Here is a 24,890-nt window from a genome sequence, read left to right on the forward strand (position 1 = left end):
AATGCAGTCCCCTCTCTTTCTCTTCTTTGTTGTGCTTGCCTCTCCTGTGACGGCACTGTCCTCTGATTTCAGACTACCCTGCTTAAAAACCTTGAGTAAGGGCTGGAGAGATGGCTCAGTGGTTAAGAACACTGACTGCTCTTCCAGAGGTCCTGAGTTCAAATTCCAGCAACCACATGGTAGCTTACAACCATCTGTAATGAGATCTGATACCCTCTTCTGGTGTGTCTGAAGTCAGCTACAGTGTACTCATATGTAATAAATGAATAAATCTTTAAAAGAAAATCCTGACTGCAGTGATGCTGTGTCCAACCTCTCCAGTGACTCTGGAGCCCTTGTTTTTCTAATACATCCATGGATCCTCTTTTTCGGTTCTTGAGAAAAGCCCCTTCCTGCCTATATCCCTCCTCTTTTGCTAACTTCCTGTCAATTGTCTTCACATAGCCTCTCTCTTGTAGCTCTCATCATCAACATCACTGACTGAGTCAGGCTGTGTTGTTGTTTTTGTTGCTTCGACAGGGTGTCTTAGTTAGGGTTTCCATTGCTGTGAACAGACTCCATGACCAAGGCAACTCTTGTAAGGGACAACATTTAATCGTGGCTGGCTTACAGGTTCAGAGGTTCAATCCATTATCATCAAGGCAGGAGCATGGCAGCATCCAGGCAGGCCTGGTGCAGGAGGAGCTGAGAGTTCTATATCTTCCTCTGAAGGCAGACAGGAGAAGACTGGCAAAGCCTACTGTCTTAGTTAGGGTTTTGCTGCTATGAACAGACACCATGACCAAGACAATTCTTATAAAGGACATCATTTAATTGGGGCTGGCTTACAGGTTCAGAGGTTCAGTCCATTATCATCAAGGCAGGAGCATGGCAGCATCCAGGCAGACATGGGGCTGGAGGAGCTGAGAATTCCACCTCTTGTTCCAAAGGCAGCTAGGAGAAGACTGGCTTCCCCGCAGCTAGGACCAGGGTATTAAAGCCCATGCCTACAGTGACACACTTCCTCCAAGAAGGCCACATCTATTTCAACAAGGACACACTTCCTAATAGTATCATTCCCCGTGGGCCAAGCATTCAAATACATGAGTTTGTGGGAGCCAAACCTATTGAAACCACTACACAGGCTCTCACTATGTAGCCCTGGCTGTCCTGGGACTCACTAGGTCTGTTTTAAATTCACAGAGATCCTGCCTCTGCCTCCCAAGGGCAGGCACTGTGTGCTCTTTTGGTTTCTCTCTCTTCATTTGCCTCAGGGCTGGAAACGCCATCAGCCCAGACTGTGCTCCTTCCTTTCTTCTATTCCTGCAACAGGAGACACACCCAACAGCCAGAACCCACAGTGAACATGTAGGTTGGCAGAGCAAAGCAGCACAGTTCCCAGCAGGCAGCAGCAGGAAGCCCTTTTACCTGCCCAGAGCCGAGTAGGGCAAGTACTTTCCTCAAGTGTGCGTGCCCTCAGGGAACAGCCCAGGTTGGGTGTGGCCAAGTGGCCCAATGACCATCACCCCGCTCTGGACTTTATTGCTGCCGGAGCTCCAGATCCAAGCTCATATTAAAGACGACAGTTTCAAAGCCCCGATAAGCTTGTTAGCACTGCAGGGGTAGGGAGGCAGAGGCTGTTATCCACCAAGAGGGGAATGTGTCATTTTAGTCAGACATCTGCTGTTTGAAAGTGACAGCCTTGGGAACATGATGAGGAGGCAGATGGCTCTTCTCTCCCAGTAATGTCTGCCCTGTTGGACCCCAAATGTTATTCTAGGAATTAAGTGATGTTCTTTAACATCTCCTGAAGTCTACAGACATCCTGTCATTCAGGCACAGGTTCTCTCTCATTATCTTTGCCCCTCGTTTGGGCTTAAGGTTCCCATCAGCATCAGTTAACTCTCTTCCCCCTTATTCTAGATGACAAAGACCTCCCTGATTCATGCCATCCTAAATGCACCATCACTCCTGTCTTTTAGTATCTTAGACATAGTCTCTCTCTCTATCCATAGTTTCCTCTGTCTGACTGAGCCCCTCTCAGGCTTTCTATGTAGCCCTCTACCTCCTGAGCTCTCCTCCATATCTGCCTGCACCATTGTTCCTTTGAAATATGGTCCCGTCCAGGCAGGATTGCCAGAAGTGTATCATCATGGGACCATGTGTTCTGTCTTCCATTGTCCTCAAGAGCTTGACCACTGGAAGTTTCTTCAGTAACTTAAAAAATTATTTTTGGGTTGGGGATTTAGCTCAGTGGTAGAGCGCTTGCCTAGCAAGTGCAAGGCCCTGGGTTCGGTCCTCAGCTCCAGAAAAAAATTATTTTATGGTTTAGAGAAATTCTGTGTATATGTGTTTCTATGTGTGAGTTATATGCACTTGAGTGTAGGTGCCTATGGAGTCCAGAAGAGGGTGCTAGATCACCTAGAGCTACAGTTGCAGGTGCTTGTGAACCACTCCATGTGGGCACTGGGAATTGAACTCAGGTCTTCTGCTTAGATAACAAGCACTCTTTACCACTGAACCCTTTCTCCAGCCTTGCAGTAATATATTTTTCTTTTTGGACACAGGGTCTCCTGTAGCTCAGGATGACTTCAAACTCAATATGTAACCAAGGATGGTCTTGAACTCCTGACCGTCCTAGAGTATAGGCATGTGCCACCACATACGCCTTTATGCAATGTCCGTGCTGGGGATAAAATCTGGGGCTTGGCTTTGTGCATGCTGCACAAGCATTCTACCAATGGATCACATCCTCATGTCCTCTCCACAGTACCTGGCTAGGGCTTATCCACTTTAAAAGTTCCCAGCAGAATTCATATATTGAGGCTAGAGATACTCCCTTGGAGGATAAGCAAAACAGGGAAAAATTGGTGTTAATGAAAAAAGAAAATAGAATTTGCTTCTAAACATGCAGAAATATGAATGTAAAACTAGCTGACTTTAGGAGAGACAGTTGGCTTTAGTGATTTACCATGGGATGTGGGGAGCAAGAGAAAGAGAAAGGAGCATTCACTGTTTTGCAGTTTCATTCAGAGCCTGTCCACACAAAGAAGGATGGCTCTTACAACTCTAGAAGATAGAGGTTTCCATTTCTAGTATCTCAATATTATTCCCTCTACCCCCTCTTTTCCCATGTTAGGCCCAAATACTAACAGTTCTTGCCCACTGAAGTCAAAGAGGCTTCCTGCAGAAAAGAACCCCAAATAAACAGAAAGTTGCACCTGGTCTGGGTCCTCACAGTATGCTAATTTTTGAGTTTCTTTTAACTGATGGACTGCTGTATGCGTACAATGTGCAGATCCTAAGAACATAGTGCAGTGAATAGAGACCTATACCTAAGTAATAAGCAGGCCCTTACCAGACACTGACATTTCAGACAGAGGGAGATAGCTCAGCTGGTGAGTGCCCGTCCCTACAAGTAGAAGGACCTAAGTTGACTCACCACCCAGGTAAAAAGCCAGAGGTAGTGTGCAGGCTTATAATTCCATTACTGACAGGTGGAAACAAATGTATCCCTGGGGTTCATTGGTTTGCTAGTCTAGCCAAGTCACTGAGACTCAGGTACTAATGAGAGACATTGTCTCAGTAAAACAAATTGAATGGTTCCTGAGAAAAACCTTTCTCACATACACACCTGCCTGCGTGCATTACAAACACACACACACACACACACACACACACACACACACACACACACACACACACACACACTGAAATTTTGGTCTCCTACATCCTCTTCCCTTTTCAGAAAACGACACATCCCACAAGGACAGCCACTATTCTGATCTCTGTTGCCACAGATAGTGTCATCCGCTCTCTCTCTCTTTATAGCAATGTGATTAGAGTATGTTATATATAGGCAGATGGCTCTTTACACACTATGTTATTTCTAGTTTCTTTCACACAGCAAAATCATTTTGAGATTCGCCCTTTATTGCCTGACCATGGTTAGGTAACATATTTTTTTCCCCTCTAGTTTTATTCTCTAATTTTTCTCGTTGTCACAGGTCTTCAATGTGATTTAAAGGCCAGCGATTCCGCTGCAGAAAGCAAGAAGCCTCTGACTGAGGCCCCGCCCCTACTGCCACTGAGCCCCTCCTCCCACAGCTCATCCAGCTCTTGTGCCTGCTACCGCTACACGCATTACGAAGCTGCTGACCACTGCCACGTGTGCTGCGTGGGTACCGCCACACCCTTTCTGATGAGCATCCTGAAGGAAGTCGCCAAGCTGTTTCTCAGTCCCAAGGCTGGTGGATGGTTTCGGATGTGTGTTGACTGTTGATGCTTATTTACCGTATAAATATAATTTATCATTTGTATCATAAAAAGAAGAAATGTAATTTAAAATGTCTCATTGTGGCTTTCTAAGCCTTATTGGTTTAAAGTAAAATAAAAAAAAACCTTTTTTCATTTGAATCAAAGTTGGGCAGGAGAGATTGCTCAGCACTTAGGAGTAGCGTCTGCTCTTGCAGAGAGCCTGTGTTCCGTTCTCAGCATCCATATGGCAGCTCACTAGTTTCTAGAACTCTGTTTCCAAGGAATCTGCTTCCCTCCTCTGGCCTTCACAGGGACCAAGCAACCCCATGATACACAATGGACATGCAGGGAACACACTCAAATACATAAAATAAACATAAATAACGTTTAAAATTCTCAGATCAAAGTTGCAGACTTTTCAGCCTTTACATATCAAAACCGTTTCCTTTCCAACCTCTTTCCAAACTCTGCTGTCTCCTAGCTGTTGACTGGGCCACTAATGAGTTCGGATGGTTTTTATCGTGATGCGTGTCCATTCACTGCCTTTCCCCTACGGTGCTTCCTGTTCTGTTAAATCCATTCAGTGAACTTTCTGTTTCAGATACTTTATTTTTAGATCACAGTTTTTTTTTTTAATTTGATTATTTTTTTAAAAATGATTCGTATTACTTCACAGAGGTTTCCTACTGTTCTCTTTGTGTTTCTGTTGCTGTGCTAGGCGTTGAGATCAAAAGTGGGGCGCGGGGAGGTTTATTTCGTCATTGTGGGGAGTAAAGCAGACACTCAAGACAGGGAGGAAGGGAGCCATGGTGGAGGACCTCTACTCTCTGGCTTGTTTCTCTGGCTGCCTCAGCTACCTTTCTTACAAAGCACGGGCCTACTTGTCTGGGAATAGCACCGCCCCTAGTGGGCTGGGTTCTCCTGCATTAATCAGCAATTAAGAAAATGGCCCACAGACGTGCCCACTGGTCAATACAATGGAGACAACTCCTGAATTGAGGCTCCCTCTGCCCAGGTGTGTCGAGTTGACAACCAAAGCTGACAGGCACCTTTGTGCATTATATCACCTCTATTCTTAAGTCCTTGAACTTTTTTTTTTTTTTATAATAGCATTGGTGACTCTTGTCTCCTACTTTAACCACCTATATTATCTGAGTGTCCTTCTATCGATGGGGGTGGGGCCCAGGGCTCCTTGTTCTTTTCCTGCCTTATTTTCATTTTATTGTAATGCTTGTGGTTTCTTGTTGACTGAAGGCAACGCCTTTGAGTGTTCTAGGTGAGTTTTAGCCTTGTTTGGATATGTCTGTAGAAGCCCTTCCCCCAGGAAAAAGGCAACTCAGGTTTAAGGCATGGTCATTCTGCTTCCTGTCCTGAATGACTGAGACATCCGCCAAGAGTTTTGTGCCCTGGTTGACTGGACCTTTGAAGAGTTTCAGCACGGTCCAACCTCTGGAGTTCTCCTGAGGCTCACAGCCCTCACTGGCTATTTCACAGCTGGCCTGAGAGAGGGTCTCACCCTATCAGTGTGCAGCAAAGCCTTAGGCTGAAGTTTTAAGAGGCCTCAGAATTGTGTTTTGAGTCACGCTTGTGTGTGACTGAAACCTTGTTCAATAAGCCCCAAATGTGCCAGAAGCCGCAAACCTTATTTGAGTTTTTCACAAACAAGATACAAACGTTCTCTGCTTCTGTTTCCCTTTAGCAGCAGTTTAAAAAGACAGACAGACAGACACACACACACACACACACACATACACACACACACACACACAGAGAGAGAGAGAGAGAGAGAGAGAGAGAGAGAGAGCCTAATATGGAGATTTGACTTATTTGCTTTATCTATCATCTACCTATCATTTGTCTGTCTGTCATCTATCTATCTATCTATCTATCTATCTATCTATCTATCTATCTATCATTTATCAATCTTGTGTCTATCATTTATCTACATATCATCTAGCTATCATCTTTCTATCATTTATCTATTATCTATCTATCTATCTATCTATCTATCTATCTATCTATCTATCTATCTATCTATCTATCTATCTGTGTGGTGTCAGAGTGTGGCATCCCCCTGTCCTGACTGTAGCTGGATGCCTTCCTTGCCTTTCAACATCTACCTAATTATTCTATAATTATCTATGTGTGTCTCTTTCCCCCCCAGAAGTGAATTGGCTGAGACTAATGATTTGTGTGTCTTCGGTCTCTTTTCTACATTTATGAGAGGAGAACCCTCATCCCGCAGGTAAGTAGGCTATCTAAGAAAAGCAAGGGATCTGATGTACATGTTCAATATTGCTCTGTAATGAAAGAACACAATAAGAAGAGAGTGAATGTTGCAGTAAAATTTTTAGGGGTGGAATCGGTGCCCGCACATACCCTTGCGGCCTGGTTCCTTGCTAGTTCTGGCTCCAGGGGGCCATTGGAACTAGCGCCAATTTATCTCAGTGGCTTTGCGCTGCCCCCAATTATTCTCTGATTTAATAGTTATGGTATAAACTTCCAAAAACCTGTTAAAATCAGGACTTAACAAACTGTAACCCAACAATTAGATTTATATGGCAAATTCTCAATCTACAATACATTCACACAATAAACTTATAACCAATTGATAAGGATATAAACTGCCCACCTAGATAAGATAAATTTGCCTACAGAAATCTATCCCAACTACCTTGACAATTCAAGACCACCCAGATCTGAGTCATCCTTCCCTGTTTCCGTCTTGATTCTCCTTCCTTCTCCTTCTCACCCGCCTTACAAAAACTTTGTCCTGCCTTATTTTTATTACTGTCCAATCATGGCCTTGACATAACTGGTGCCGGCCCTCACCTGCATATCGACACCAAGATAGGTGGTCTGTGTATGAAACTGGTGTGGTAGTGACCCGCCTAAATCTGAGAGTACTTGGAGCAGCGTGGAGCCCCTGAGATAAATTAGGGCTAGTTCCAATGGCCCGCTGGAGCTGGACTAGCGACCGCCAGGATATGCGCAGGAACCGGTTCCGCCATTTTGTATTATTACTGCAACAAGTGAATGAATAATTTGTGAATCCCAAGAATGAGTGGCAAGTATCACCAGGGACCAGAAATGACCACTGAGACTGCTAACTGCTAGGCCATAAGGACAGGAATTAGAGATTATGGTGGGTTGAATGAGGATGGCCCCCGTAGGCTCACTTATTGAAGTGTTCGGTTCCCAGTGATGGATTGTTTAGGAAGGATTAGGAGGTATGGCCTTGTTAAAGACGGTGTGTCACATGGGGGTGAACTTTGAGGTTTCAAAATCCCATGCTGGGCCCAGCCCTGTGCTCTGTCATTGCCTCCTGCCTGCAGTTCAGGATATAAGCACTCAGCTATTCCTCCAATACCAGGCCTGGGGCCTGCCATGCTCACTGCCATGATGAATGCAGACTAACCCTCTGAAGCTGAAACAAGTTTCCAGTTAAATGCATTGCTTTGTAAGTTGCCTTGGTCATGATATCTCTTCACAGTAATAGAAAAGTAACTAGGACAGAGATCTAAGTGAGAATGTTTAGAACCACTTTTAGCACAGTACTAAAGACTGATAAAGATCATTATTAAAATCAGATTCAAATAGAATGGCATTTGGAGAGAGAATTTAATGGGCACCCTTCCCTAATGAGATCTAAGAATCAGGAGGTATAACCCAGAAGGAAGGGCGAACCTTTTTTCTCTTTCCAGTTCACAGGACCTTGACAAAGCCTTGAGGTTTGCTTTGAGAATCCTAGTAAAGGACAAATCCTGAAGACTCTGAAGCTCTGGAGATTTGTGCTAACCCTTTGTGGTCTAAGTCTCTATTCTCATCATTTGAGAATTCAAGTTATGTCCTGACACTGTAGGTTTACCTGGCTTCCACATCATGATAAAGGTTATAAACCAGTCATGTGAACGAGGAAGCCCTGAAAGGAGCGCCTAGCCCTTCTTCATGCTGGTTGGCTGCAGCCATAACAACCGTTCCTGCTAGACCAAAGTTCAGCTTTGAAAGTCTTTATGGTCTTGTTCACAGTTCAATGTTCAGTAGAATAAAACTTCCCAGAAAGACGCACGTCTTACATTCGCAAGCAAGTGCTAGACTTCCTTTCTAAACACTGGATCCCAAATGATAAGGCCCCCAAATATTCTAAGATTGCTGTTGTCTTATCCTGGGGAGCTTTCTTCCTGAGAAAATGCCAACCACACAGAAAACGTTGATGTTCCTGTCTGGCTTTCTCACAAGCCTGGGCTCAGTTGTTGTCATCTGTTCCATTCTGGGGACACAGGCATGGATCACCAGCAAGATTTTCTTCACAGACGCTATCTCCAATGGTACCATTGCTATCACCTATGGGCTTTTTCGTGGTACGAGTAGTCAAGATTTGAACGAAGGCCTTCAAGAGCTGGACAAAAACTTTGAAGGTAAATGACCACCCAGTTTGAATGGGAATAGCAGGGATGGGTAGGACACACCATTCTATATTTGGGCCAAATAGCAATTCAAAATTAATCCTCTGAAGCTGCGAGTTAGACTATCATTGGACTAACTCATAATTTTGAAGATATTTATCATCTGTTTGAACTCATGGCTCCAATTATCTTGTTATCTTTGGAGTCTAAAGCATTCTATCGGCCGCTGGGCTCGAATGCTATCTATTTGGTTTACTGATGAGTGGGTAATTAATTTATAGTACATGGTGGTCTTATGGTGTTTAATAGTCAGCAGGAGCAGCATTTTAAATGACACTGACCATGGGTTTTGACTTGGGGCATTCAGCTCCTTCCAGAAGTTCGTGAGGAACCGCACAGGGAAAATGTAAAGGAAACAATATCAACATCCAATAATTTTCTCAGCTTCTTGAATTTACACTTTTGTGTTTGAAGTGTCTCATTGTAGGAAATGGAATCTAATTCCTAGTAATCCTATTACTTATAGGATTTCCTGTTTGCTACTCATTTCTGATAGAATAATGTCTTGCTCTCAATAGATACAAAATAAACTATAGAGAATAGTTGAGTGTTGGATTTTCAGACGTAGCATTAGGGTTTTTGAACGGTAATAGCCACAATTACCCATTACGAAGCTTGTAAGTGGACTTTACTTTGCACAGTGTAGGTCTATACAGCTGTTTGGAACAATTACATTTCTAACTGTGCACCATCTACTGCCTTACATCTGTGTAATGTTTGGTGCTTGTACTCCGGGATGGAGTTCTAGCAGGTTTATGATTGTGCTAGTAAAATGGTTTCTATAAACCCAGGGCAATGTGTCTCTAAGCTCTCACCGTGTCTTTGAGTGGTAGGGACAGCACATCTTCCTTGAGGTTTCAGTTGTTTCCCTCTCCCCTCGTGCTAGCCACAACCTTTTAGGAGGGCGAGGAGACCTGCTTTAGAACAAGCAGGAACTCGGATTTCAAAGTGCTCTTCAGCTCTCAGTAATATCATTTTCGAAACCAAAAAGTACGATTGCTTGTGAATCCTCTGGCACGTTTAAGCGCTTTAAATTTGGGACAGAAATCTCCAGTGTTGACTTGGGGTCAGTTGATTCCATCTAGAAATTGATGACCTCAACAGAAACCCTGAGTCTCTAGTTAAGGAGGCCCAGAGAAGGTCAGGGAAGGTGAGGCCTACGTGACTGGGAGTGACATTCTGGTGTCCGGAAAGGAGGGACAGCTACAGTCAGGGGGAGCAAAGCTTAGAATCAGTGCCAGCTAGGTCCTTCCCCTCAGTGTAGAAACAGGCAGAATGCTTGTGCTGCCTGTGCCTGACTCTGTTTTTACCCGTTGCTACTGGAAAGCCATACTATAACCCACCCCACCCCCATTGTCCAACCTCCCATTGCTATGGAGGGTCAACAACCGTTCTGTGGAGGAAGATGCTACACAATTGCTGGATGGATTTTTCCCAGAGACTATGGGATTTTTCCATACCTGTGACTGTGGTAAACACTGAACATGTAAACACTTCTCCCAGACAAGAAGTCATGCCTAGAACATGTAGGCAATGCTAAGGAACTCCTGCTGCTTACCCTGTCAACAGAATCCAGTATTTATAATAAGACACAATGCTCTTCTGCCAGGAAGCCAGGGTTGCTGTGAATATCATTAGCCAATCATTGGTAGCAAAATTAAACCCTGTATAAAATGAAATATGCAATGTCCTGTTCAGCACTTAGAGACTGATGCTTCCCTTGAGAAGTCAGGTGTGTCAGCTCTGTGGCTGAGGCCAGGACACAGTGAAATCCTCAGGCAGTAACTCATTATAAGGCTCTGCACAGGGGTCTGATCTCTTGTGTCTATTTAGACTACAGGATTTTCGGTGAGAGAGCAGACCGGGCAATCAGCTTTGATTTAAAGGGTCAAACCCATTGAGCCAACAAGAGGTCAATGAATGGAGAAGATGTCCAGTCAGCCCCAGTCAGGAAACCTTCTGTTGTGGAACCTGGTTGACGATGAACTTAGACTGGCTAGATTGGTCCTGGTTTGTCCTGTGATGGTCTTTACTACTTCTAAAATGCCAGCTGTATGACTTCAGCTCAAAATATCTGCTGTATGGTGAAGGTCTTAGACTTAGATACTGATAGGGTTTGCACACAGTTACTGTAGTGACATGCTTCCTGTCTAGAACAAGGGGAAGCTCCTCCTCCCCTGAAGGGTACTGCCATACACCCATACAAGTCTCCACAGCAGCTGGAGGTGGGCTGGGGAACGCAGCTCTGCGGACCCCTAGGAAGACCTGTGCTCACACTCGCAAGGGTTCGCCTCCTTGTTCCTCCAAGTTTGGCTCTTGGGTGCTTTCTAACAGGCAGGCAGGAATGGGACAATGTGTCACTTGGATGTGGGATCCCTCAGAATGTCATCTCCAGTAGTAATCAGCCTACACCCTGACCCAACCGAGTATCTTTAGAGAATCATTTTGGCAATTCAATGAATGCTGTTTCTCTTTCTATGACACTAGGTCTCTTTGATCTTGGTCCCTTGGTTAATAGACAACTAACACTTCAAACAGCCACGTTACCATGACATTGACTCTGGCCTGGAGATGCAATTTCCTGGGTACTGCGAAGAATCTGTACACTTGACCTTTCATATCAATGAAAAGAATTTCCGATTCAGGTCCCATTCCTCTTGTTTAAAACAAAACAAACAACAACATCATCATCATCAACAGCAGCAGTAACAACAACAACAACAACAAAAACCTTACTAGATACATTATTTTCCATGTAGATATGACAAAACGCCAGAGAGAAATAATTTACAGGAGGGAAGGTTTCTTTTTAGCTCATGGTTTCAGAGGGATTTCAGCCCATTGTGGTGGGAAAGGCATGGCAGAGCCTTGAGTGAGACAGTTTCCTCACATTGTGTGGTCCAGAGAGCAGAGGGCACAAGCTGGAGCCAAGGGTGGGCATAACCTTCAAAGGCCCACGCCTAGTAATCCATTTCTAGTAGCCAGTTGGTGTCTCTGGAAATTCCCATACCCCTTAAAACAGTGTCTCAGGTTGGGCCTTGAAAATTTGAGCTTGTGGAGAGCATTTTAGTCGATCTGTAATTCAGGTGTGACGGTTAACATTGATTATCAACCTGATAGAAACTAGAGTTACCTAGGAGACAAGCTCAGGGCATGTCTGAGAGGGAGTTTCTATATTGGGTTAATGAAGGTGGGAAGATCCACCCTTCCTGTGGGTGGCAATGTCTCCAGGGCTGAGGCCTTAGATTGCATAACTCAGAGAAGGTGAGCCGACCGCCCTTCTTCCCAGGAGGTCGATGTTGTTGAGCACTCTGCTGAAACCATGAAAAAGGCGATCAATATATAGGTATTTTAGGACAAACCAATTGTAATTCTAACTCAGGTCAGCAGCCTTCCCTTGGCCCGATACAAGGTTGACACATGCTTTGGGCATTGCTTTCAAGCCCCTTGGTGATGGGCTGCTTGGAATTGATTTATTGCAGACAGCTCAGGACACAAACTTACAAATGAACCAAGGCAGGCTGGGGGCAAGTGTCAGGCTCAGTGGTCTCAGAGTGCTGCACTTAGGCCAAAGACTGTCACCAGTGGGTTGTCATTTGATCTGCCTTCTCCTCAGCCCCGACTCTCCACTGGTTTCTATTTCTTTTCTGTGACCTCAACATTGTACTGTTAAACAGAACGGAAATGAGGGCGGAAATACAGCACAGGAATGAGTGGCAAGGTAAAAGTCAAATGGAGCTGATGCCTTGAGAATGTATGAAGACTCCCTACCTTCCACTTTGACTTCATCTCATGTATCAGGATGTGTTTCATGGAGAAGGGCTACTTCTCAGACATGTGAGCACATTGGAAGGAGGAGTTGGGGATGGAGATAACCAAACCAGAGGGTTAACCATTTTTCCCCCAAGACAATCTTGGCAGCTGTCCAAGAGGCTGAGGTGCTAGCTGTGACTTCCTGGGAGGGCCCAGGCCATGCTCTAAGATCTGTCAGTAGTGTGATGTCCTATAATGGGAGCATTGAACTGGGTCAGGTCTCTGGTGGTCAGATATCTGAGGTGGGAGTGGAATCTGTTCCCATCCACAGAACCAGTTTTAGTTACTTGTGTCAAAGGCAATTTAAGGAAGGAAGGAAGGGTTTGTCCTGCTGGTCACATCGCATCTGCAAGCAGGAGGGGTGAAGGAGGGAGGGAGATCCTCCCACCTTAACCCAATCTAGAAACTCCCTAACAGTCATGCAAAAAAGTTTATTGCCCTGGTGATTCTGTAAGCTGACAGCATCATCCGTCACACTCAATGTCTACGGACTTACAGAAAACAAGACCTGGAGGTGGAGGGCAGTTGGATGGCAGGATCTGGATGGCTGGATCTTACCCAGAGGGAGTTGGGTGTCTGGATGCCTGACTAAGGCTCTGCTGGCTCAGTGCTCATCTCTGTGCCTCTTCCTGGGGCGGCCAGAATCAGGGCAATTAGCTCCATTTGTGAGGGGACTCCTGATGCAAAAACTTGTCCCATGAAAGAAAGAAAGAAAGAGAACAGCACGTATCTGCTAATTTTATGGGGAGGGAGCAGCTGTCAGATGCTGTGAGAGTTATTGTTATCACGCTCCAGCTAACTCTCATCAAACCTTCAGCTATCATTGTCTGAGTTCCGAGGCAAGAGCTGAAAAGACATAGCTGTCATATCTAGGTGGCAGGGAATTCAGAAATAATTTTTATAGCTCAGCGGTTAAAATTAAGACAAATGACCCCCCCAAGTATGTAGAAAACTATGAGTCAGCAGCCCCAAAATTAACTCTCTTTGGAAAATTATGTTTGCTAAATCTTATTGAAGGTTGAGGCAAAGCTGAACTGGATTGACGTTTTCTTTTCCTTTTTTGTGTATGTGAGTGTCACGTGTGTGTGCAAGTGCTTGTGCATGAGTGTGCACATATACATGGGAGCCAGAGGTCAATATCGCATGTTCCCCAATTTCGTCTCACCTCTTTTTTCTTGATTTCATGTGTGCGGATGTGTGCTTGTACAAGTTTATGTGCGCCGTGTGAAGGCAGACACACAAGGATGCCGGGCAATGGGAGCCTCCACATAGGTGCCAGAAGCTGAAGAGGAGTCCGTTACAACAGCAAGCAGACTTAACTGCTGGGTGGGCCTCTCTGCCTCCCTCCACCTTGCTTTTTGAGACAAGCTCTCTAATAGAATCTGGGCTCACTGATTCTGCCAGGCTGGCTGGCTAGCAAGCTCCAGGCATGCACTTGTCCCTGTTCCCCAGGGCTGGGATTACTGGCTTCTTTTTAAACCATGGGTTCTGGGGGGAATTGAACTCAGGCCCTGATGCCTTCAGGGCAAGCATTTCATACACTGAGCCCTTCATGGTCACTTTTTAATGGAATATTCCACTTGAATGAACCTCCACTTACACCTGTAAGTCGGTGTGGGAGGCAGAGAGACTGGAGAATTCCAGGTGTTTGGGACACACAGCAGGTTCCTCACACTCAAGTTTCTGTTTTTGACTTAAATATTTAAATGATTTCCTTGATTACAGAACTCTGCCAAGGAGAGAGAGAGTTCTTTGGTTCCCAACCTATTTCCCTTGAGATCGAAGAAGTTTCCTCTTGCCCTGGCTGCTGGGGAAGAGGAAGTGGATCCACCTTGACAGGATGAATGGCTGACAAGAACTAGCCTGGACTCTGACTGGGCGTGTCTCCCTAGCTCTGTCGCTTTTCCCTATTCTTCTTCTGACATCATCTGCCTCCAGTTTCAAAATCAGCATATGCTGAGTTAGTACAAGCAAAACCTCCCAGACATGGCATTTCCACAGAGCATGGAAAAGCAGGCAGGAGACTCCAGTTGGTTAAGTCAGGGTCAAGTGAAACCCCAGCCCAGATCTTTGAGAACCTCATTTAGGGTACAGGGCAGACGATGTAAGCTTGGATCAGCCCACCCAAGGGATCACTGACAGAAACCGCTGAAGAGTTCAGTCACCATAACAACAAGGAGGCATTGCTTATGGAAGCTGAACTTTGCCCTGTGCGTCTGAGGAATGAAATGTACACTCAGGGTGGCAGGTCATGGTCCACTTGGTGCTGAACTTGTTTCTCTTTCCCTGGGGTTTGGAGGGGATGCATATCATGTGCTGCAATTACGCTCCTGTCCCCTGCCCCTCTACCCTTTACCCTTTGAGCCAGTGCCCTGTGTGGCTGCTGCCTTCAGGCCTCTCCCTTGAGGGAGGTCCTGAGTTCAATTCCCAGCACCCACATGGTGGCTCACAGCCATCTGCAATGGGATCCGATGCCCTCTTCTGGTGTGTCTGAAAGCAGCTACCGTGTACTCATATAAATAAAGTAAGTAAATCTTAAAACAAACCTGAAGGCATTTTGTCCACCACATATTGTTAGCCCCAATCTCCCCAACTTCTGACTCTTCTAGTCTTTCTGCCTTCTCTTCCCCAGTGAAGAAAAACCTGGCAAAAACAAACATTTTTATTTACTTACATTGTATGTATATGTGTAAGTGTATGTGTAAATGTAAATGTATGTGTAAGTATATGTATAAGTGTATGTGTAAGTGTATGTGTATGTATATGTATATGTGTATGTGTAAATATATGTATGTGCATGAATATGTGGCTACACCGTGTATATGTAAGTGTATGTGTAAGTGTATGTATGTGCATGAATATGTGTATGTGTATGTTTGTGTATGTATATGTGTATGTGTAAGTGTATGTATGTGTAAGTGTGTGTGTATGTGTAAGTGTATGTATGTGTATGTATATGTGTATGTGTAAGTGCATGTATGTGTATGTATATGTGTATGTGTATGTATATGTGTAAGTGTATGTATGTGTAAGTGTATGTGTAAGTGTATGTGTAAGTGTATGTATGTGTATGTATATGCATATGCATATTCATAAGCATAAGTGAATGAGGATGTGGATGTGTGGGTACATGCTCACACAGAGGTCAGAGGAAACACTCATGGGGTTCAGTCCTTTTCTTTATTCATTCAGGTCCTAGGGATTGAACTTCAGTTAACTCCCTTGGCAGCAAACACCCAATGTGCCACTGGCTGGCCCTAAGCTTTTTCTTTTTTTAATGGTACTACTAGATTCATTTGCTTCATTTTCTGATATTTATAAAAATGATTTTATTAATGAAATGGTTGCTGGAAACATTTTAAGATTAAAAACATTATTTTGTTTTAATTCACCCAAACTGGAATGAGTACACACATATTCTTACATAAGGTAGATGTGAGATCCTGGGGTCCTATGTAAGATCACAGAATCACAGTTCAAAGGCAAGGAATGGAGTCACCTCAGTGAAGATAATGCCTTTAAAAAATGTATTTATTTCATTTTATGTTTTGCCTGCAAATATGTATATGTACCATGTGCTTATGGAAGTCAGAAGAAGGTGTTGACTCCTCTGGAACTGGAGGTACACGTAGATGAGAGTAGAAATCAAACTCATGTTCTCTGCAAGAGCAACCAGTGCTCTTAACTGCTGAGCCCTCTCTCCAACACCGCAGCCCCATTCCTTACATAAGTCTCTCAGTCCCATGGGGAGTCAGTCTTGTTTTCCTTGAATGATCAGACAGAAGTCACGGGTGCTCAGTGTATAATCCTACAGTGAGCATCAGAGTGGGGGTGAGGTCCTGGGCCCTCAGAGCAGGGCTCCATGCATGGAGAAGGGAAGGAGAGGGATGCCTTGTAAAGAGAGAGTGCTGGTGGCACATGGTAGGACATGGTTCAGCAGATGTGATAACATTTCTACTGTCCCATGGGCGCTCCCAGCACACACAGCCCTGGACATTAAGAATCCAGGTCTACCTGGCTAGTTCTGTTGTTTTAAAGCTGTGCTGAGCTAAGGCTGTAAATGTCTCCACGTAACAACAGGAAGAGGAAGAAAGCCTTTGGTCAGTTCTTACTCGCCCCTCTGTGGCTGTTATGGCTTGCAGCTTCCAGCGCCGATTGCCTTTTCCAGGGGACCTCATAGACCATCTCTCCACACACACTGATAACCACTGGAAAGCCTCATTGTACTTAGGAAGAGCACACCCGTCGCGCCTGGCCTTTCATGTGTGAGTAGAGCAGGAGGCGGAGGAGTTAGGAGAAAATGGCTGCTAGAGCTCAGAAGCTCAGAGGATCTGATGGCTCCAGCACAGGGCACCTCCACTGTGTTTTCCCTCAGTGCAGATCCACCTCGGAGCTTCCTTGCATGTAAGCTATGCAAATGCTATTTTGTAAAATGCTCTCAGCTTGGAAGGAAGTCTGAGGGCTGACCGGAGGGTTGTGTTCCCAGCTGCCTCCAGTGTTGGAGCCCAGGGAGTTAGAGTTTGGACTCAGGGAAGGCACCCCAATTTGCTATATCAAGGAACATTTTTTTTTCTATCTACACTGCTTGCTGTGGGCTAGCACCTTTGTGGTCACTTTCAGAATAGCCTATTCTCCTGCTTTCTTTTCTCCATTCTCTAAATTCTTCGAAGCCATAGGGTTTATGGGATCCTCACTGCCCAGGAGTCAGTGACCCACCTTAAGGGTTTCTGCCAGGAGTAATTAATTCTCAGACCCAGAGGGAAGCTGTGGGGGTGGAACTACCATTATTCTACTAGCAAGGCTCTGAGGGCAGAGGTCACTGGTGAGGGTGTTGTGGGTATTTAGAACTTGAAAGCTAAGATAAACATCCACCATCAGTACTGTGGTTACACCGTCAAGGGGAGCCACTGACTGGCCTGCCATGAGGAATTCTGTCTCATTCTCATGTGTTTGTGTATGTTCCTATATGTACAGATGCAGGCAATATGTGTAAATAGGTGTACACACATGCGTATATGTGTGCATGTGGAAGTAAAAGGTCAACTTCAGATGTCATTCGTCAGGTGATGCTCATCTTGGTTGTTGAGACAGGGTTTCTAGTTGAACTTGGAGCTCGCCAATTCAACTAGACTGGCTGTTCAGTGAACCCCAGGATCTACCTGTCTCTGTGGTCTCCCCAACACTGAGATTGCAAGTATTCGTCATCCCACCTGCCTTTTTCGAGTGGTTTCTGGGGATTGGCCGCAGATCCAGGGCTTCTACATCAAACACATGACTGACTGAGCCATGCTCAGAGCCCATGCAGTCTTGCGCTTCCGGGAAGAACTGCTTACGGCATGCCTTCTCTAGCTCTGATGTACTTTGATTTGCATTCTGCGCTGGGCACTCACCAAACGTTGCTTTAGTTTTAGGGATATTGAGCAATTCTTCCCAGAAGTCCCTGCATGTGGTGGTCATCATACTCCTGATCCTGAGTCTGGCAGCTTCCTTGCTGAGCTCAATGTTCACCTTCTACAACAGCATCAGCAACCCTTACCAGACGTTCCTGGGACCCATGGGAGTCTACACCTGGAATGGACTCAGTGGTAAGTTTCCTGAGAAGACTCATGTGCACATATGTGCATACACATACATATGCATACACATGAACACATGCACACATTTACATTGATGCATGCTCACGAACACTCATGCACACAGATGTACACACAACACATAGGTGTACACACATGCACACTGATGCATGCTCACGAACACTCATGCACACAGATGTACACACAACACATAGGTGTACACACATGCACACTGATGCATGCTCATGAACACACATGCACATACATTTGTTCACTGTCTTGCCTTTATTTTATTTTTTGGTTCTTTTTTTCGGAGCTGGGGACCGAAACCAAGGCCTTGCGCTTCCTAGGCAAGTGCTCTACCACTGAGCTAAATCCCCAACCCCCTGTCTTGCCTTTATAAGGAGCAACGTGGACACCAGAGTTGCCATACCTAGGTGGCCAAGTCACAGAGCCAGGAAGGGATGCCATCTGGGGGCCAACACTCCTCTAGTGAGCTGTAGTGCTGTGATAGTTGCTAGGTGGTTTTGTTATTTTGTGTGGTGGGATGGTGTCCAGATGGGGAGTAGATTTTGTTCTGACTTAGGCAAAAGATTCTCCATGGTTTTTGTCCATGTACAACATTCGCTCCTACATTCGCTCAGTGGGACTGACACTTAAAGATTAAGACGCTTGGATATAAATCCAGATAAAGGTCCCCAGTGTCAAGGGCCCTCCAATCTGCCACCAGGCCTTGCTCACTGCCAGGATAAACAGTGAATTCATCTTAGTTTCATGCATGGGACTTGGAGCTAACAGATGCAGAGGCCTTAGGCATGGCTGAATTTGGAGATCATGTCATAGGAAGTCTGCTTCCCTTCATCCCTGCATACAGTGATTTCCCAGTGTGTGTTCTGTGGCCACAGTTGATCCAATCCTCTTAAAGGTCAGATATCCGTACACACCCTGGATTCCTGCAGCAGCAGCAGCTTTAGAGGAAAGGCATGTCATTTTCTAGGAGTAAGGAGAGTGTCCTGGGCCCTATTCTCATGGACTCACCCACTGACATGACCTGATAATATCTAAAGCCAAGATAGATAAATTGACCCATTAAGTTGGCTAAGGAGACTTGTCCATGCTGGAGCTAGGCCTGGGGTCAGCTATTCTCCTGAATTTAAGGCACATAGGAGAGGAGGAGTGGGTTCACTTAGAAGGGGAGATGATAGGAGGCCAGGTTGGGCTGGTACTGCCCTGTCTGCAACCCATGGGGCTTCCAGCTGGTCCCCAAGGCTGAAGCCATATCATTCTTCCTCTGCAGAGGAAGACAGGCTGACTGTACAGATGTCAGAGGCCTATGACTGGGGGTGAAAACAGGAAAAGGAATCTGAACAGTTGTCTAGCCACAAAGGGCTATGTTGTGGGAAGAAAATTCCCCATACTTACCTTCTGCCTCAGGGGTATATTCTAACACAGGGGGAGAGGCTATGGCTATGGACAGGGAAAACCACTTGTAATGGGTGGGTAAGGGGAAGTTATGCATTCTGACTTGGATCTGGAGGAGGCCTTTAGGCAACCACAGGAGTTGGGTGTAGCCTGTCCTGATGCTTAGTAAGCTGAATTCTGTGCTCATATGCCCTCAGAAAGCCTTGATTTTCTCCCCTTATCTAGAGGGTTACAGAATTCAGTGAAAACTTGGTTTGCAAGAGGCTGATCTTGCAGAAAGGTCTCTGTGCAGCATTGACAATGTAGCTTCCTGGCCTTTTTGGGCCACACTGAGGGGAGTGCTGATACCAGGTCAACTTTAAGGCCCTGGGGCCAATGAGAATGCTACAGTCCCCTGGACTAGCAGGTTGTGCACTAGCCCAGTGGCAGAACAGGAAATAGATTACCTGGTTCTTTTCTGTTGGAGAGAAACAACATAACATTGCCTGAGGCTTATGCCCCTTACATCTCAGTGCACACTGGCCCAGTATGGCTGGAGTTGGCCTCAGGAATTTTAAGGTAGAGAGGAGTTTGTATCCAGACAGATCTACACAAACTGTCTCCTCTGACATTTTGTTCTTAAGTTCTGTAGAACACAGGGAGAATGAGCACCATGGCCCAGCAGAGAAGGGCCGCTGGCCAGAAGCCCATGTCCCTAAGCCTTTAAGAACTTCTTTCCTCTCCAGACTCTTTTTATCTACAACTCTGGAGAAACTGCAGCTAGTCAGGCCTAGAGATGCAGCCTGCACTTCCAAGTATTAGAAGGCTGAGACAGGAAGATTCTCCAAGTTCCAGATTACTTGGCTGCAGGGGGAGCTCAAAACCCTATTTTCAATATAAATAATGAAGAGGTTCTATATAATTTCCAGTACTGCAGGAAGGAAGGAGGCAGGGACTAAGGGAGGAAGAAGGGGAGGGACGACAGATGGAAGAAAGAAAGGAAGGGAGGAAGGGAAGAAGGAAGAGAGGGAGGGAGGGAGGGAGAATGGAAGTAAGAAAGGAAGGATATTCAGTTAACCAGAAGCAGTGTGATGCCCATGGCTCCAGACATCTGCCTTTAAAGTGCCCCGATAGGCAAGGTGAATGTGTGTCAGCCCTTCCCTGTGCAAATCAAAGCTCCAGACAACCCACTTTAGGATAAAGGCATTAACCTTGTGTATGTTCCACCCCTTTATGATTAATTAAGCTTTTATGAGAAACTTCACAAGAGGAAAATGAAGGATAATGAAGGTGTGAGAGGGTGCATCAGAGGGATGAGACTTTTGCTCATGCAAATGATTAAGAAATACAGCCATTATTTTGTGGGTGAGGTGTGCCATCAAGGACTGTTCAAACATTCTCTTCACGCACCCCCCACCCCCTAATTAGCTTCCCTTAGAGGATCATTTGTGGAACTTCCTCGTCATTGGGTTAGGACACAGTTTGATGCCTGAGAGGTCATTGAATTGTGCACATTCTGTGTGTGTCAGCATATTAAGGCTCTCAGAAGGACTTCATCTTGGGGATCCCCCTGATTTATCAGACCCCACCTGGGCATGAGCAATCATCCTCATCCTTATATTTCCTGAAAAAAATTCTTTTTCCAGCATCACTGATATATGAGTCACCTGCCACATATATTACTCACTTAAAGCACACGCTTCACTGGGTTTTGGCATGTTCTTAGCCACTGTAGACATCACTAACCATCATTTTAGAAATAGTCTCACCAGAGATTTCCTGTCTCCTGGTTCCAACCTGCTTCTCACCCCACCTAAGCAACTATAAATCTGCTTTGCTGTGGATCCTACCTGGTTCAAGGCCACACTTGGCTGAGTCGTGCAGAGCGAACACCTGCAGCAGCTGTCCAGAACTTCCCTGAGTACAGCTCCAGCACTTGAAAACCTGTGCTTCTCTTGCTCTTGGCAGGGCTCACTCCTCACAGCTGGCGGTGCGTCTGACCCACTGCCCTCACCTGCTCTTGTGGAAGTGGCTTCTTTAGTCTGAGATGCTTGTCCAAGTCTTGTTTGTCCATTCATATCTCCTTGCACATTCACCATATCCACTCTCTGTGCCCTGTCTACTTGTTCACATCTGCTGCATATGTGACCTTAGAGCACAAGCTGCAAGGTAGACCAGTTGTCCAATGACAGGATCTGAACCTAGAAGTTAGATACCGCTCAGAATAATATTTAGTATTTCATGCCTAGACTCTAGTTTATATGTTATATCTTATTTTTACATTTTCCTTCGTCTTGAAACACTATAGAATCCCATGTAGATACTCAATAAATGCCTTTGGATTATGTACCCCTTAAAGAAAATAAGTAATATTAAAAGTGCACTAGAGTGGGGTGGGGTGGGAAAATGCAGCTAGAGAGATGACTCAGCAGTTAAGGATGACTGCTGCTCAATCATAAGGACCCGATTTCAAATCCTCCATCCTCCACCCCGTGGGTGGTCATAAACACCTACAATACCTGTTCCAAGAGATCCGATGCCTTATTCTGGCCCCTGTGGGTGAGTACCTACACGTATGTATGCATTGATATAGACACATGCTCATAAAGATATAAATAAATAACTTTAAAACATAAATCACAATGATAGGTAGATGGCTTGATGAGTAAAGTCACTGTTGCAAAGAAATAAGGATCAGAGTTCAGATCCCAAGCACCCAAGAAAAAAGGCAGGAATGGGGCACACATCTGTAACCATGTCTTGGATGGGCAGTGAGGTGGAGACAGGGGCTCTCAAAGGCTTGCTGCTCAAACAGGGAATTGCAGCTTCAGCTTCAGTAGGAGACAAGAAAAAAAAAGAAAGAAAAAGGAAAAAAAAGAAAAAGGTGGTAGCACTGGAGGAAGACAATGTCCTTTGGCCTTTGGCCTTTGGCCTCCACATATGTGCACATGTGTGCACATTCAGATACATACATCAGAAATGCATTCACATGCATGCACACATGCATAGACACGAATGCTGCTATTGCTTCATTGTATCATTTACGAAGCTCAATCTTTTTGCAGCATCCTTTGTGTTTCTGACCATGGTTCTGTTCGTGGGGAATGTCGACTCTAACCATCTCTCCGAAAAGCTGTCCCAGACGCTTTATCCAGATGCCATTAACAAGAAAACAACCCACACTTATGGATACTCATTTTGGCTCATCCTGCTTGTCATCCTACTGAATATTGTCACCGTGGTCATCATCATTTTCTATCAGAAGGCGCGATACCATCAGAAGCAGGAGCAGAGGAAGCCAGTGGAGTACGCTCCGAGGGATGGCATTTTATTCTGAGGTCTGTCTCAAAGCACATTCGCACTGTCTCTGCCAAGCTGGCTAGCTCCTCTGGATACGGCGTGGCAGAGCAACTGTCAGGTGCCATAACTCTGGAACCATGACACTGTGTGCTTCCTATAGATGGTGCTTGTACCTTTCTCCATGGACCTTTCTCCCTGAGAAGCGTTTTCTCCCAAGATCAGGAAAATGAGTGGGAAAGGCTGTGGTCTAGAGTACTCTGAAAGAAGGTGGTCTATGGCCTGCAGGCCCTTCTCATTTGACCTTGCTATCTACACCATAAAGGTCTGTGGAGATTTTTTTGCCTTTCCTGTGACTAGATAATGAACTGTAGCCCCTATGACCTTGTCCTCTGGATTGATTAGGCATTTTGCTCCATGGTACGTATGAAGACTTTTAGGTAGAGAAGCACTTTGAACCTCTTTTTCCAGTCAGAAGTTAGATGCAGAAGGATAAAGGATGAGATGATCTCTTGTTCTGTGTTCTGGTCCCCTGGTGGCTGTCCTGGCTCCCAGGCTTAGCTCCTTTAATGAGGGCTAGATGCTTATAGAACTTGGAACTCGGGAAGCCCCACACAAACAGGCTAGAGGTAAAATATGGTCTCTTCCAGTAAATAGGAAGTCAGCAAAATAACAAAGGCACCAAAATTTATTCTACGTGTTTTTCCAGTATGACATTTCCTTTAAAAAATCTAATAGAGAACCCTTCAGCCTTGACTATCCTATAGGTTGCTATGGTGAAAACTGACAGGTCTGAAAAATGACCCCCTTTCATGTGTTGATGGAGTCTTAAAGCAGTAACTCTGTGACAAGTGGTGGATCTTATGAACCTCAAAGATAAGTGGCCTTCAACACTCAGACTTAGAGATGTGAGCTGGGTTCCCATGATGTCAGTGGAAGCGTGCTGGGTCCTCACCCTTGTGGTGTTTATGTTTACTACTGGGTAGATGAGACAGACATTTAATAAGCTCTTACTTGACTCCAGTTGAGACAGTTGCTTAGGGTTGGGGGTCATCCCTCCATTGTAGAGCACTAAAAAGCCTAGCATGTAACAGGTCCTGGGTTCCATCTCTACCTCTGTAAAAATGAAACAACATCTAATGACAACATTGTGCTTGTGTTTTGAAAGGATGGATTTCTATCATGCTCTACCTTGAAGATTTACTAATTCAAGATTACTCTTACCTACTAAATTATTAAAAGTTTACTGTACTTTATTTTCTTTGTTTGGGTGCATGTGTATATGTCGTGACATGTGTGTCTGTGTGTCTCTTTGTTTATGGAGATCAGATGACAAGCTTCAAGTGTGGATTCTCTCCTCCTACCATGTGCTACCTGGGGGATCAAACTCATGTCATCAGACTTGGTGGCGAACACATTTACCCACTGGGCTACCTTGTGGGCCTGCTAGTAAATTATTATAAAGTTTAGGTTTGGGAATCAACTTCTTAGTGGGTAAAAGTGCTTGTCACCAAGCCTGATGAAGCTGTCCATTCCTCATCACCTACACAGTGGAAAGAAAGAGCTCACTCCTGCAAGTCGTCCTCTGACCTTTATGCATACATTGTGGTATGTGAATGACCATAGACACAGTCATACTTCCTCATACAATATACAGAATAAAAGCACGAATATAAAACAATTGAAATGACTCAGTCTTGTTCATCTGGAATATATTTTAAAAATATGATTATAAACATAAAAAATTTTAAACTCTGAATCTAAAAACATTTATATTCTTTGAAGGCCTGAGTTTTCTACTGGATTTTTTTTTTAATATAATGTGGCCATGGAATAAAGAGGAAACAGATGGGAGTGCTGGCCCATGCCTGTGATCACACCTGTCAGGAATCAGAAGATTGTCACAGCTTTAAAGTCATTCTGGAATGATGGGAGTTCCAGACCAAGTGGGGCTTCCTAAAGAGACCATGGTGGTTTGAATGAAAAATGTTCCTCGTGGGCTCAGGTATTTGAATACTGAAAACAGTTGGTGGCACTGTTTGGGGATGTTACGTTACCTGTAGAAGGCGGAGCCTTGCTAGAGGAAGTATGTCACTGGGATGGG

General features: G+C 45.0%; 2 protein-coding genes across 2 annotated transcripts in view; one reads left to right on the top strand and one right to left on the bottom strand.

The window, feature by feature from the left end:
• The window catches only part of LOC116893106 (serine/arginine repetitive matrix protein 3-like), a 66,885-nt gene extending 64,807 nt beyond the window's left edge, over positions 1 to 2,078 (bottom strand). The window contains exon 1 of the mRNA XM_032895045.1: positions 2,045 to 2,078. Within this exon, the coding sequence (XP_032750936.1) occupies positions 2,045 to 2,078 (34 nt within the window). The remainder of the gene's footprint in view (positions 1 to 2,044) is intronic.
• Positions 2,079 to 8,277: 6,199 nt separating this feature from the next.
• On the top strand, positions 8,278 to 24,467 carry Clrn3 (clarin 3). The gene is made up of 3 exons (XM_032892394.1): positions 8,278 to 8,654; positions 17,921 to 18,100; positions 22,555 to 24,467. Exons 1-3 carry the CDS (start codon positions 8,426 to 8,428, stop codon positions 22,824 to 22,826), a joined length of 681 nt encoding a protein of 226 aa, XP_032748285.1. The 5' UTR covers positions 8,278 to 8,425; the 3' UTR covers positions 22,827 to 24,467.
• The last annotated feature ends 423 nt before the right edge of the window (positions 24,468 to 24,890 follow it).

This window comes from Rattus rattus, chromosome 2 (genome assembly GCF_011064425.1).
Source record: "Rattus rattus isolate New Zealand chromosome 2, Rrattus_CSIRO_v1, whole genome shotgun sequence".
Classification (NCBI taxonomy): domain Eukaryota; kingdom Metazoa; phylum Chordata; class Mammalia; order Rodentia; family Muridae; genus Rattus; species Rattus rattus.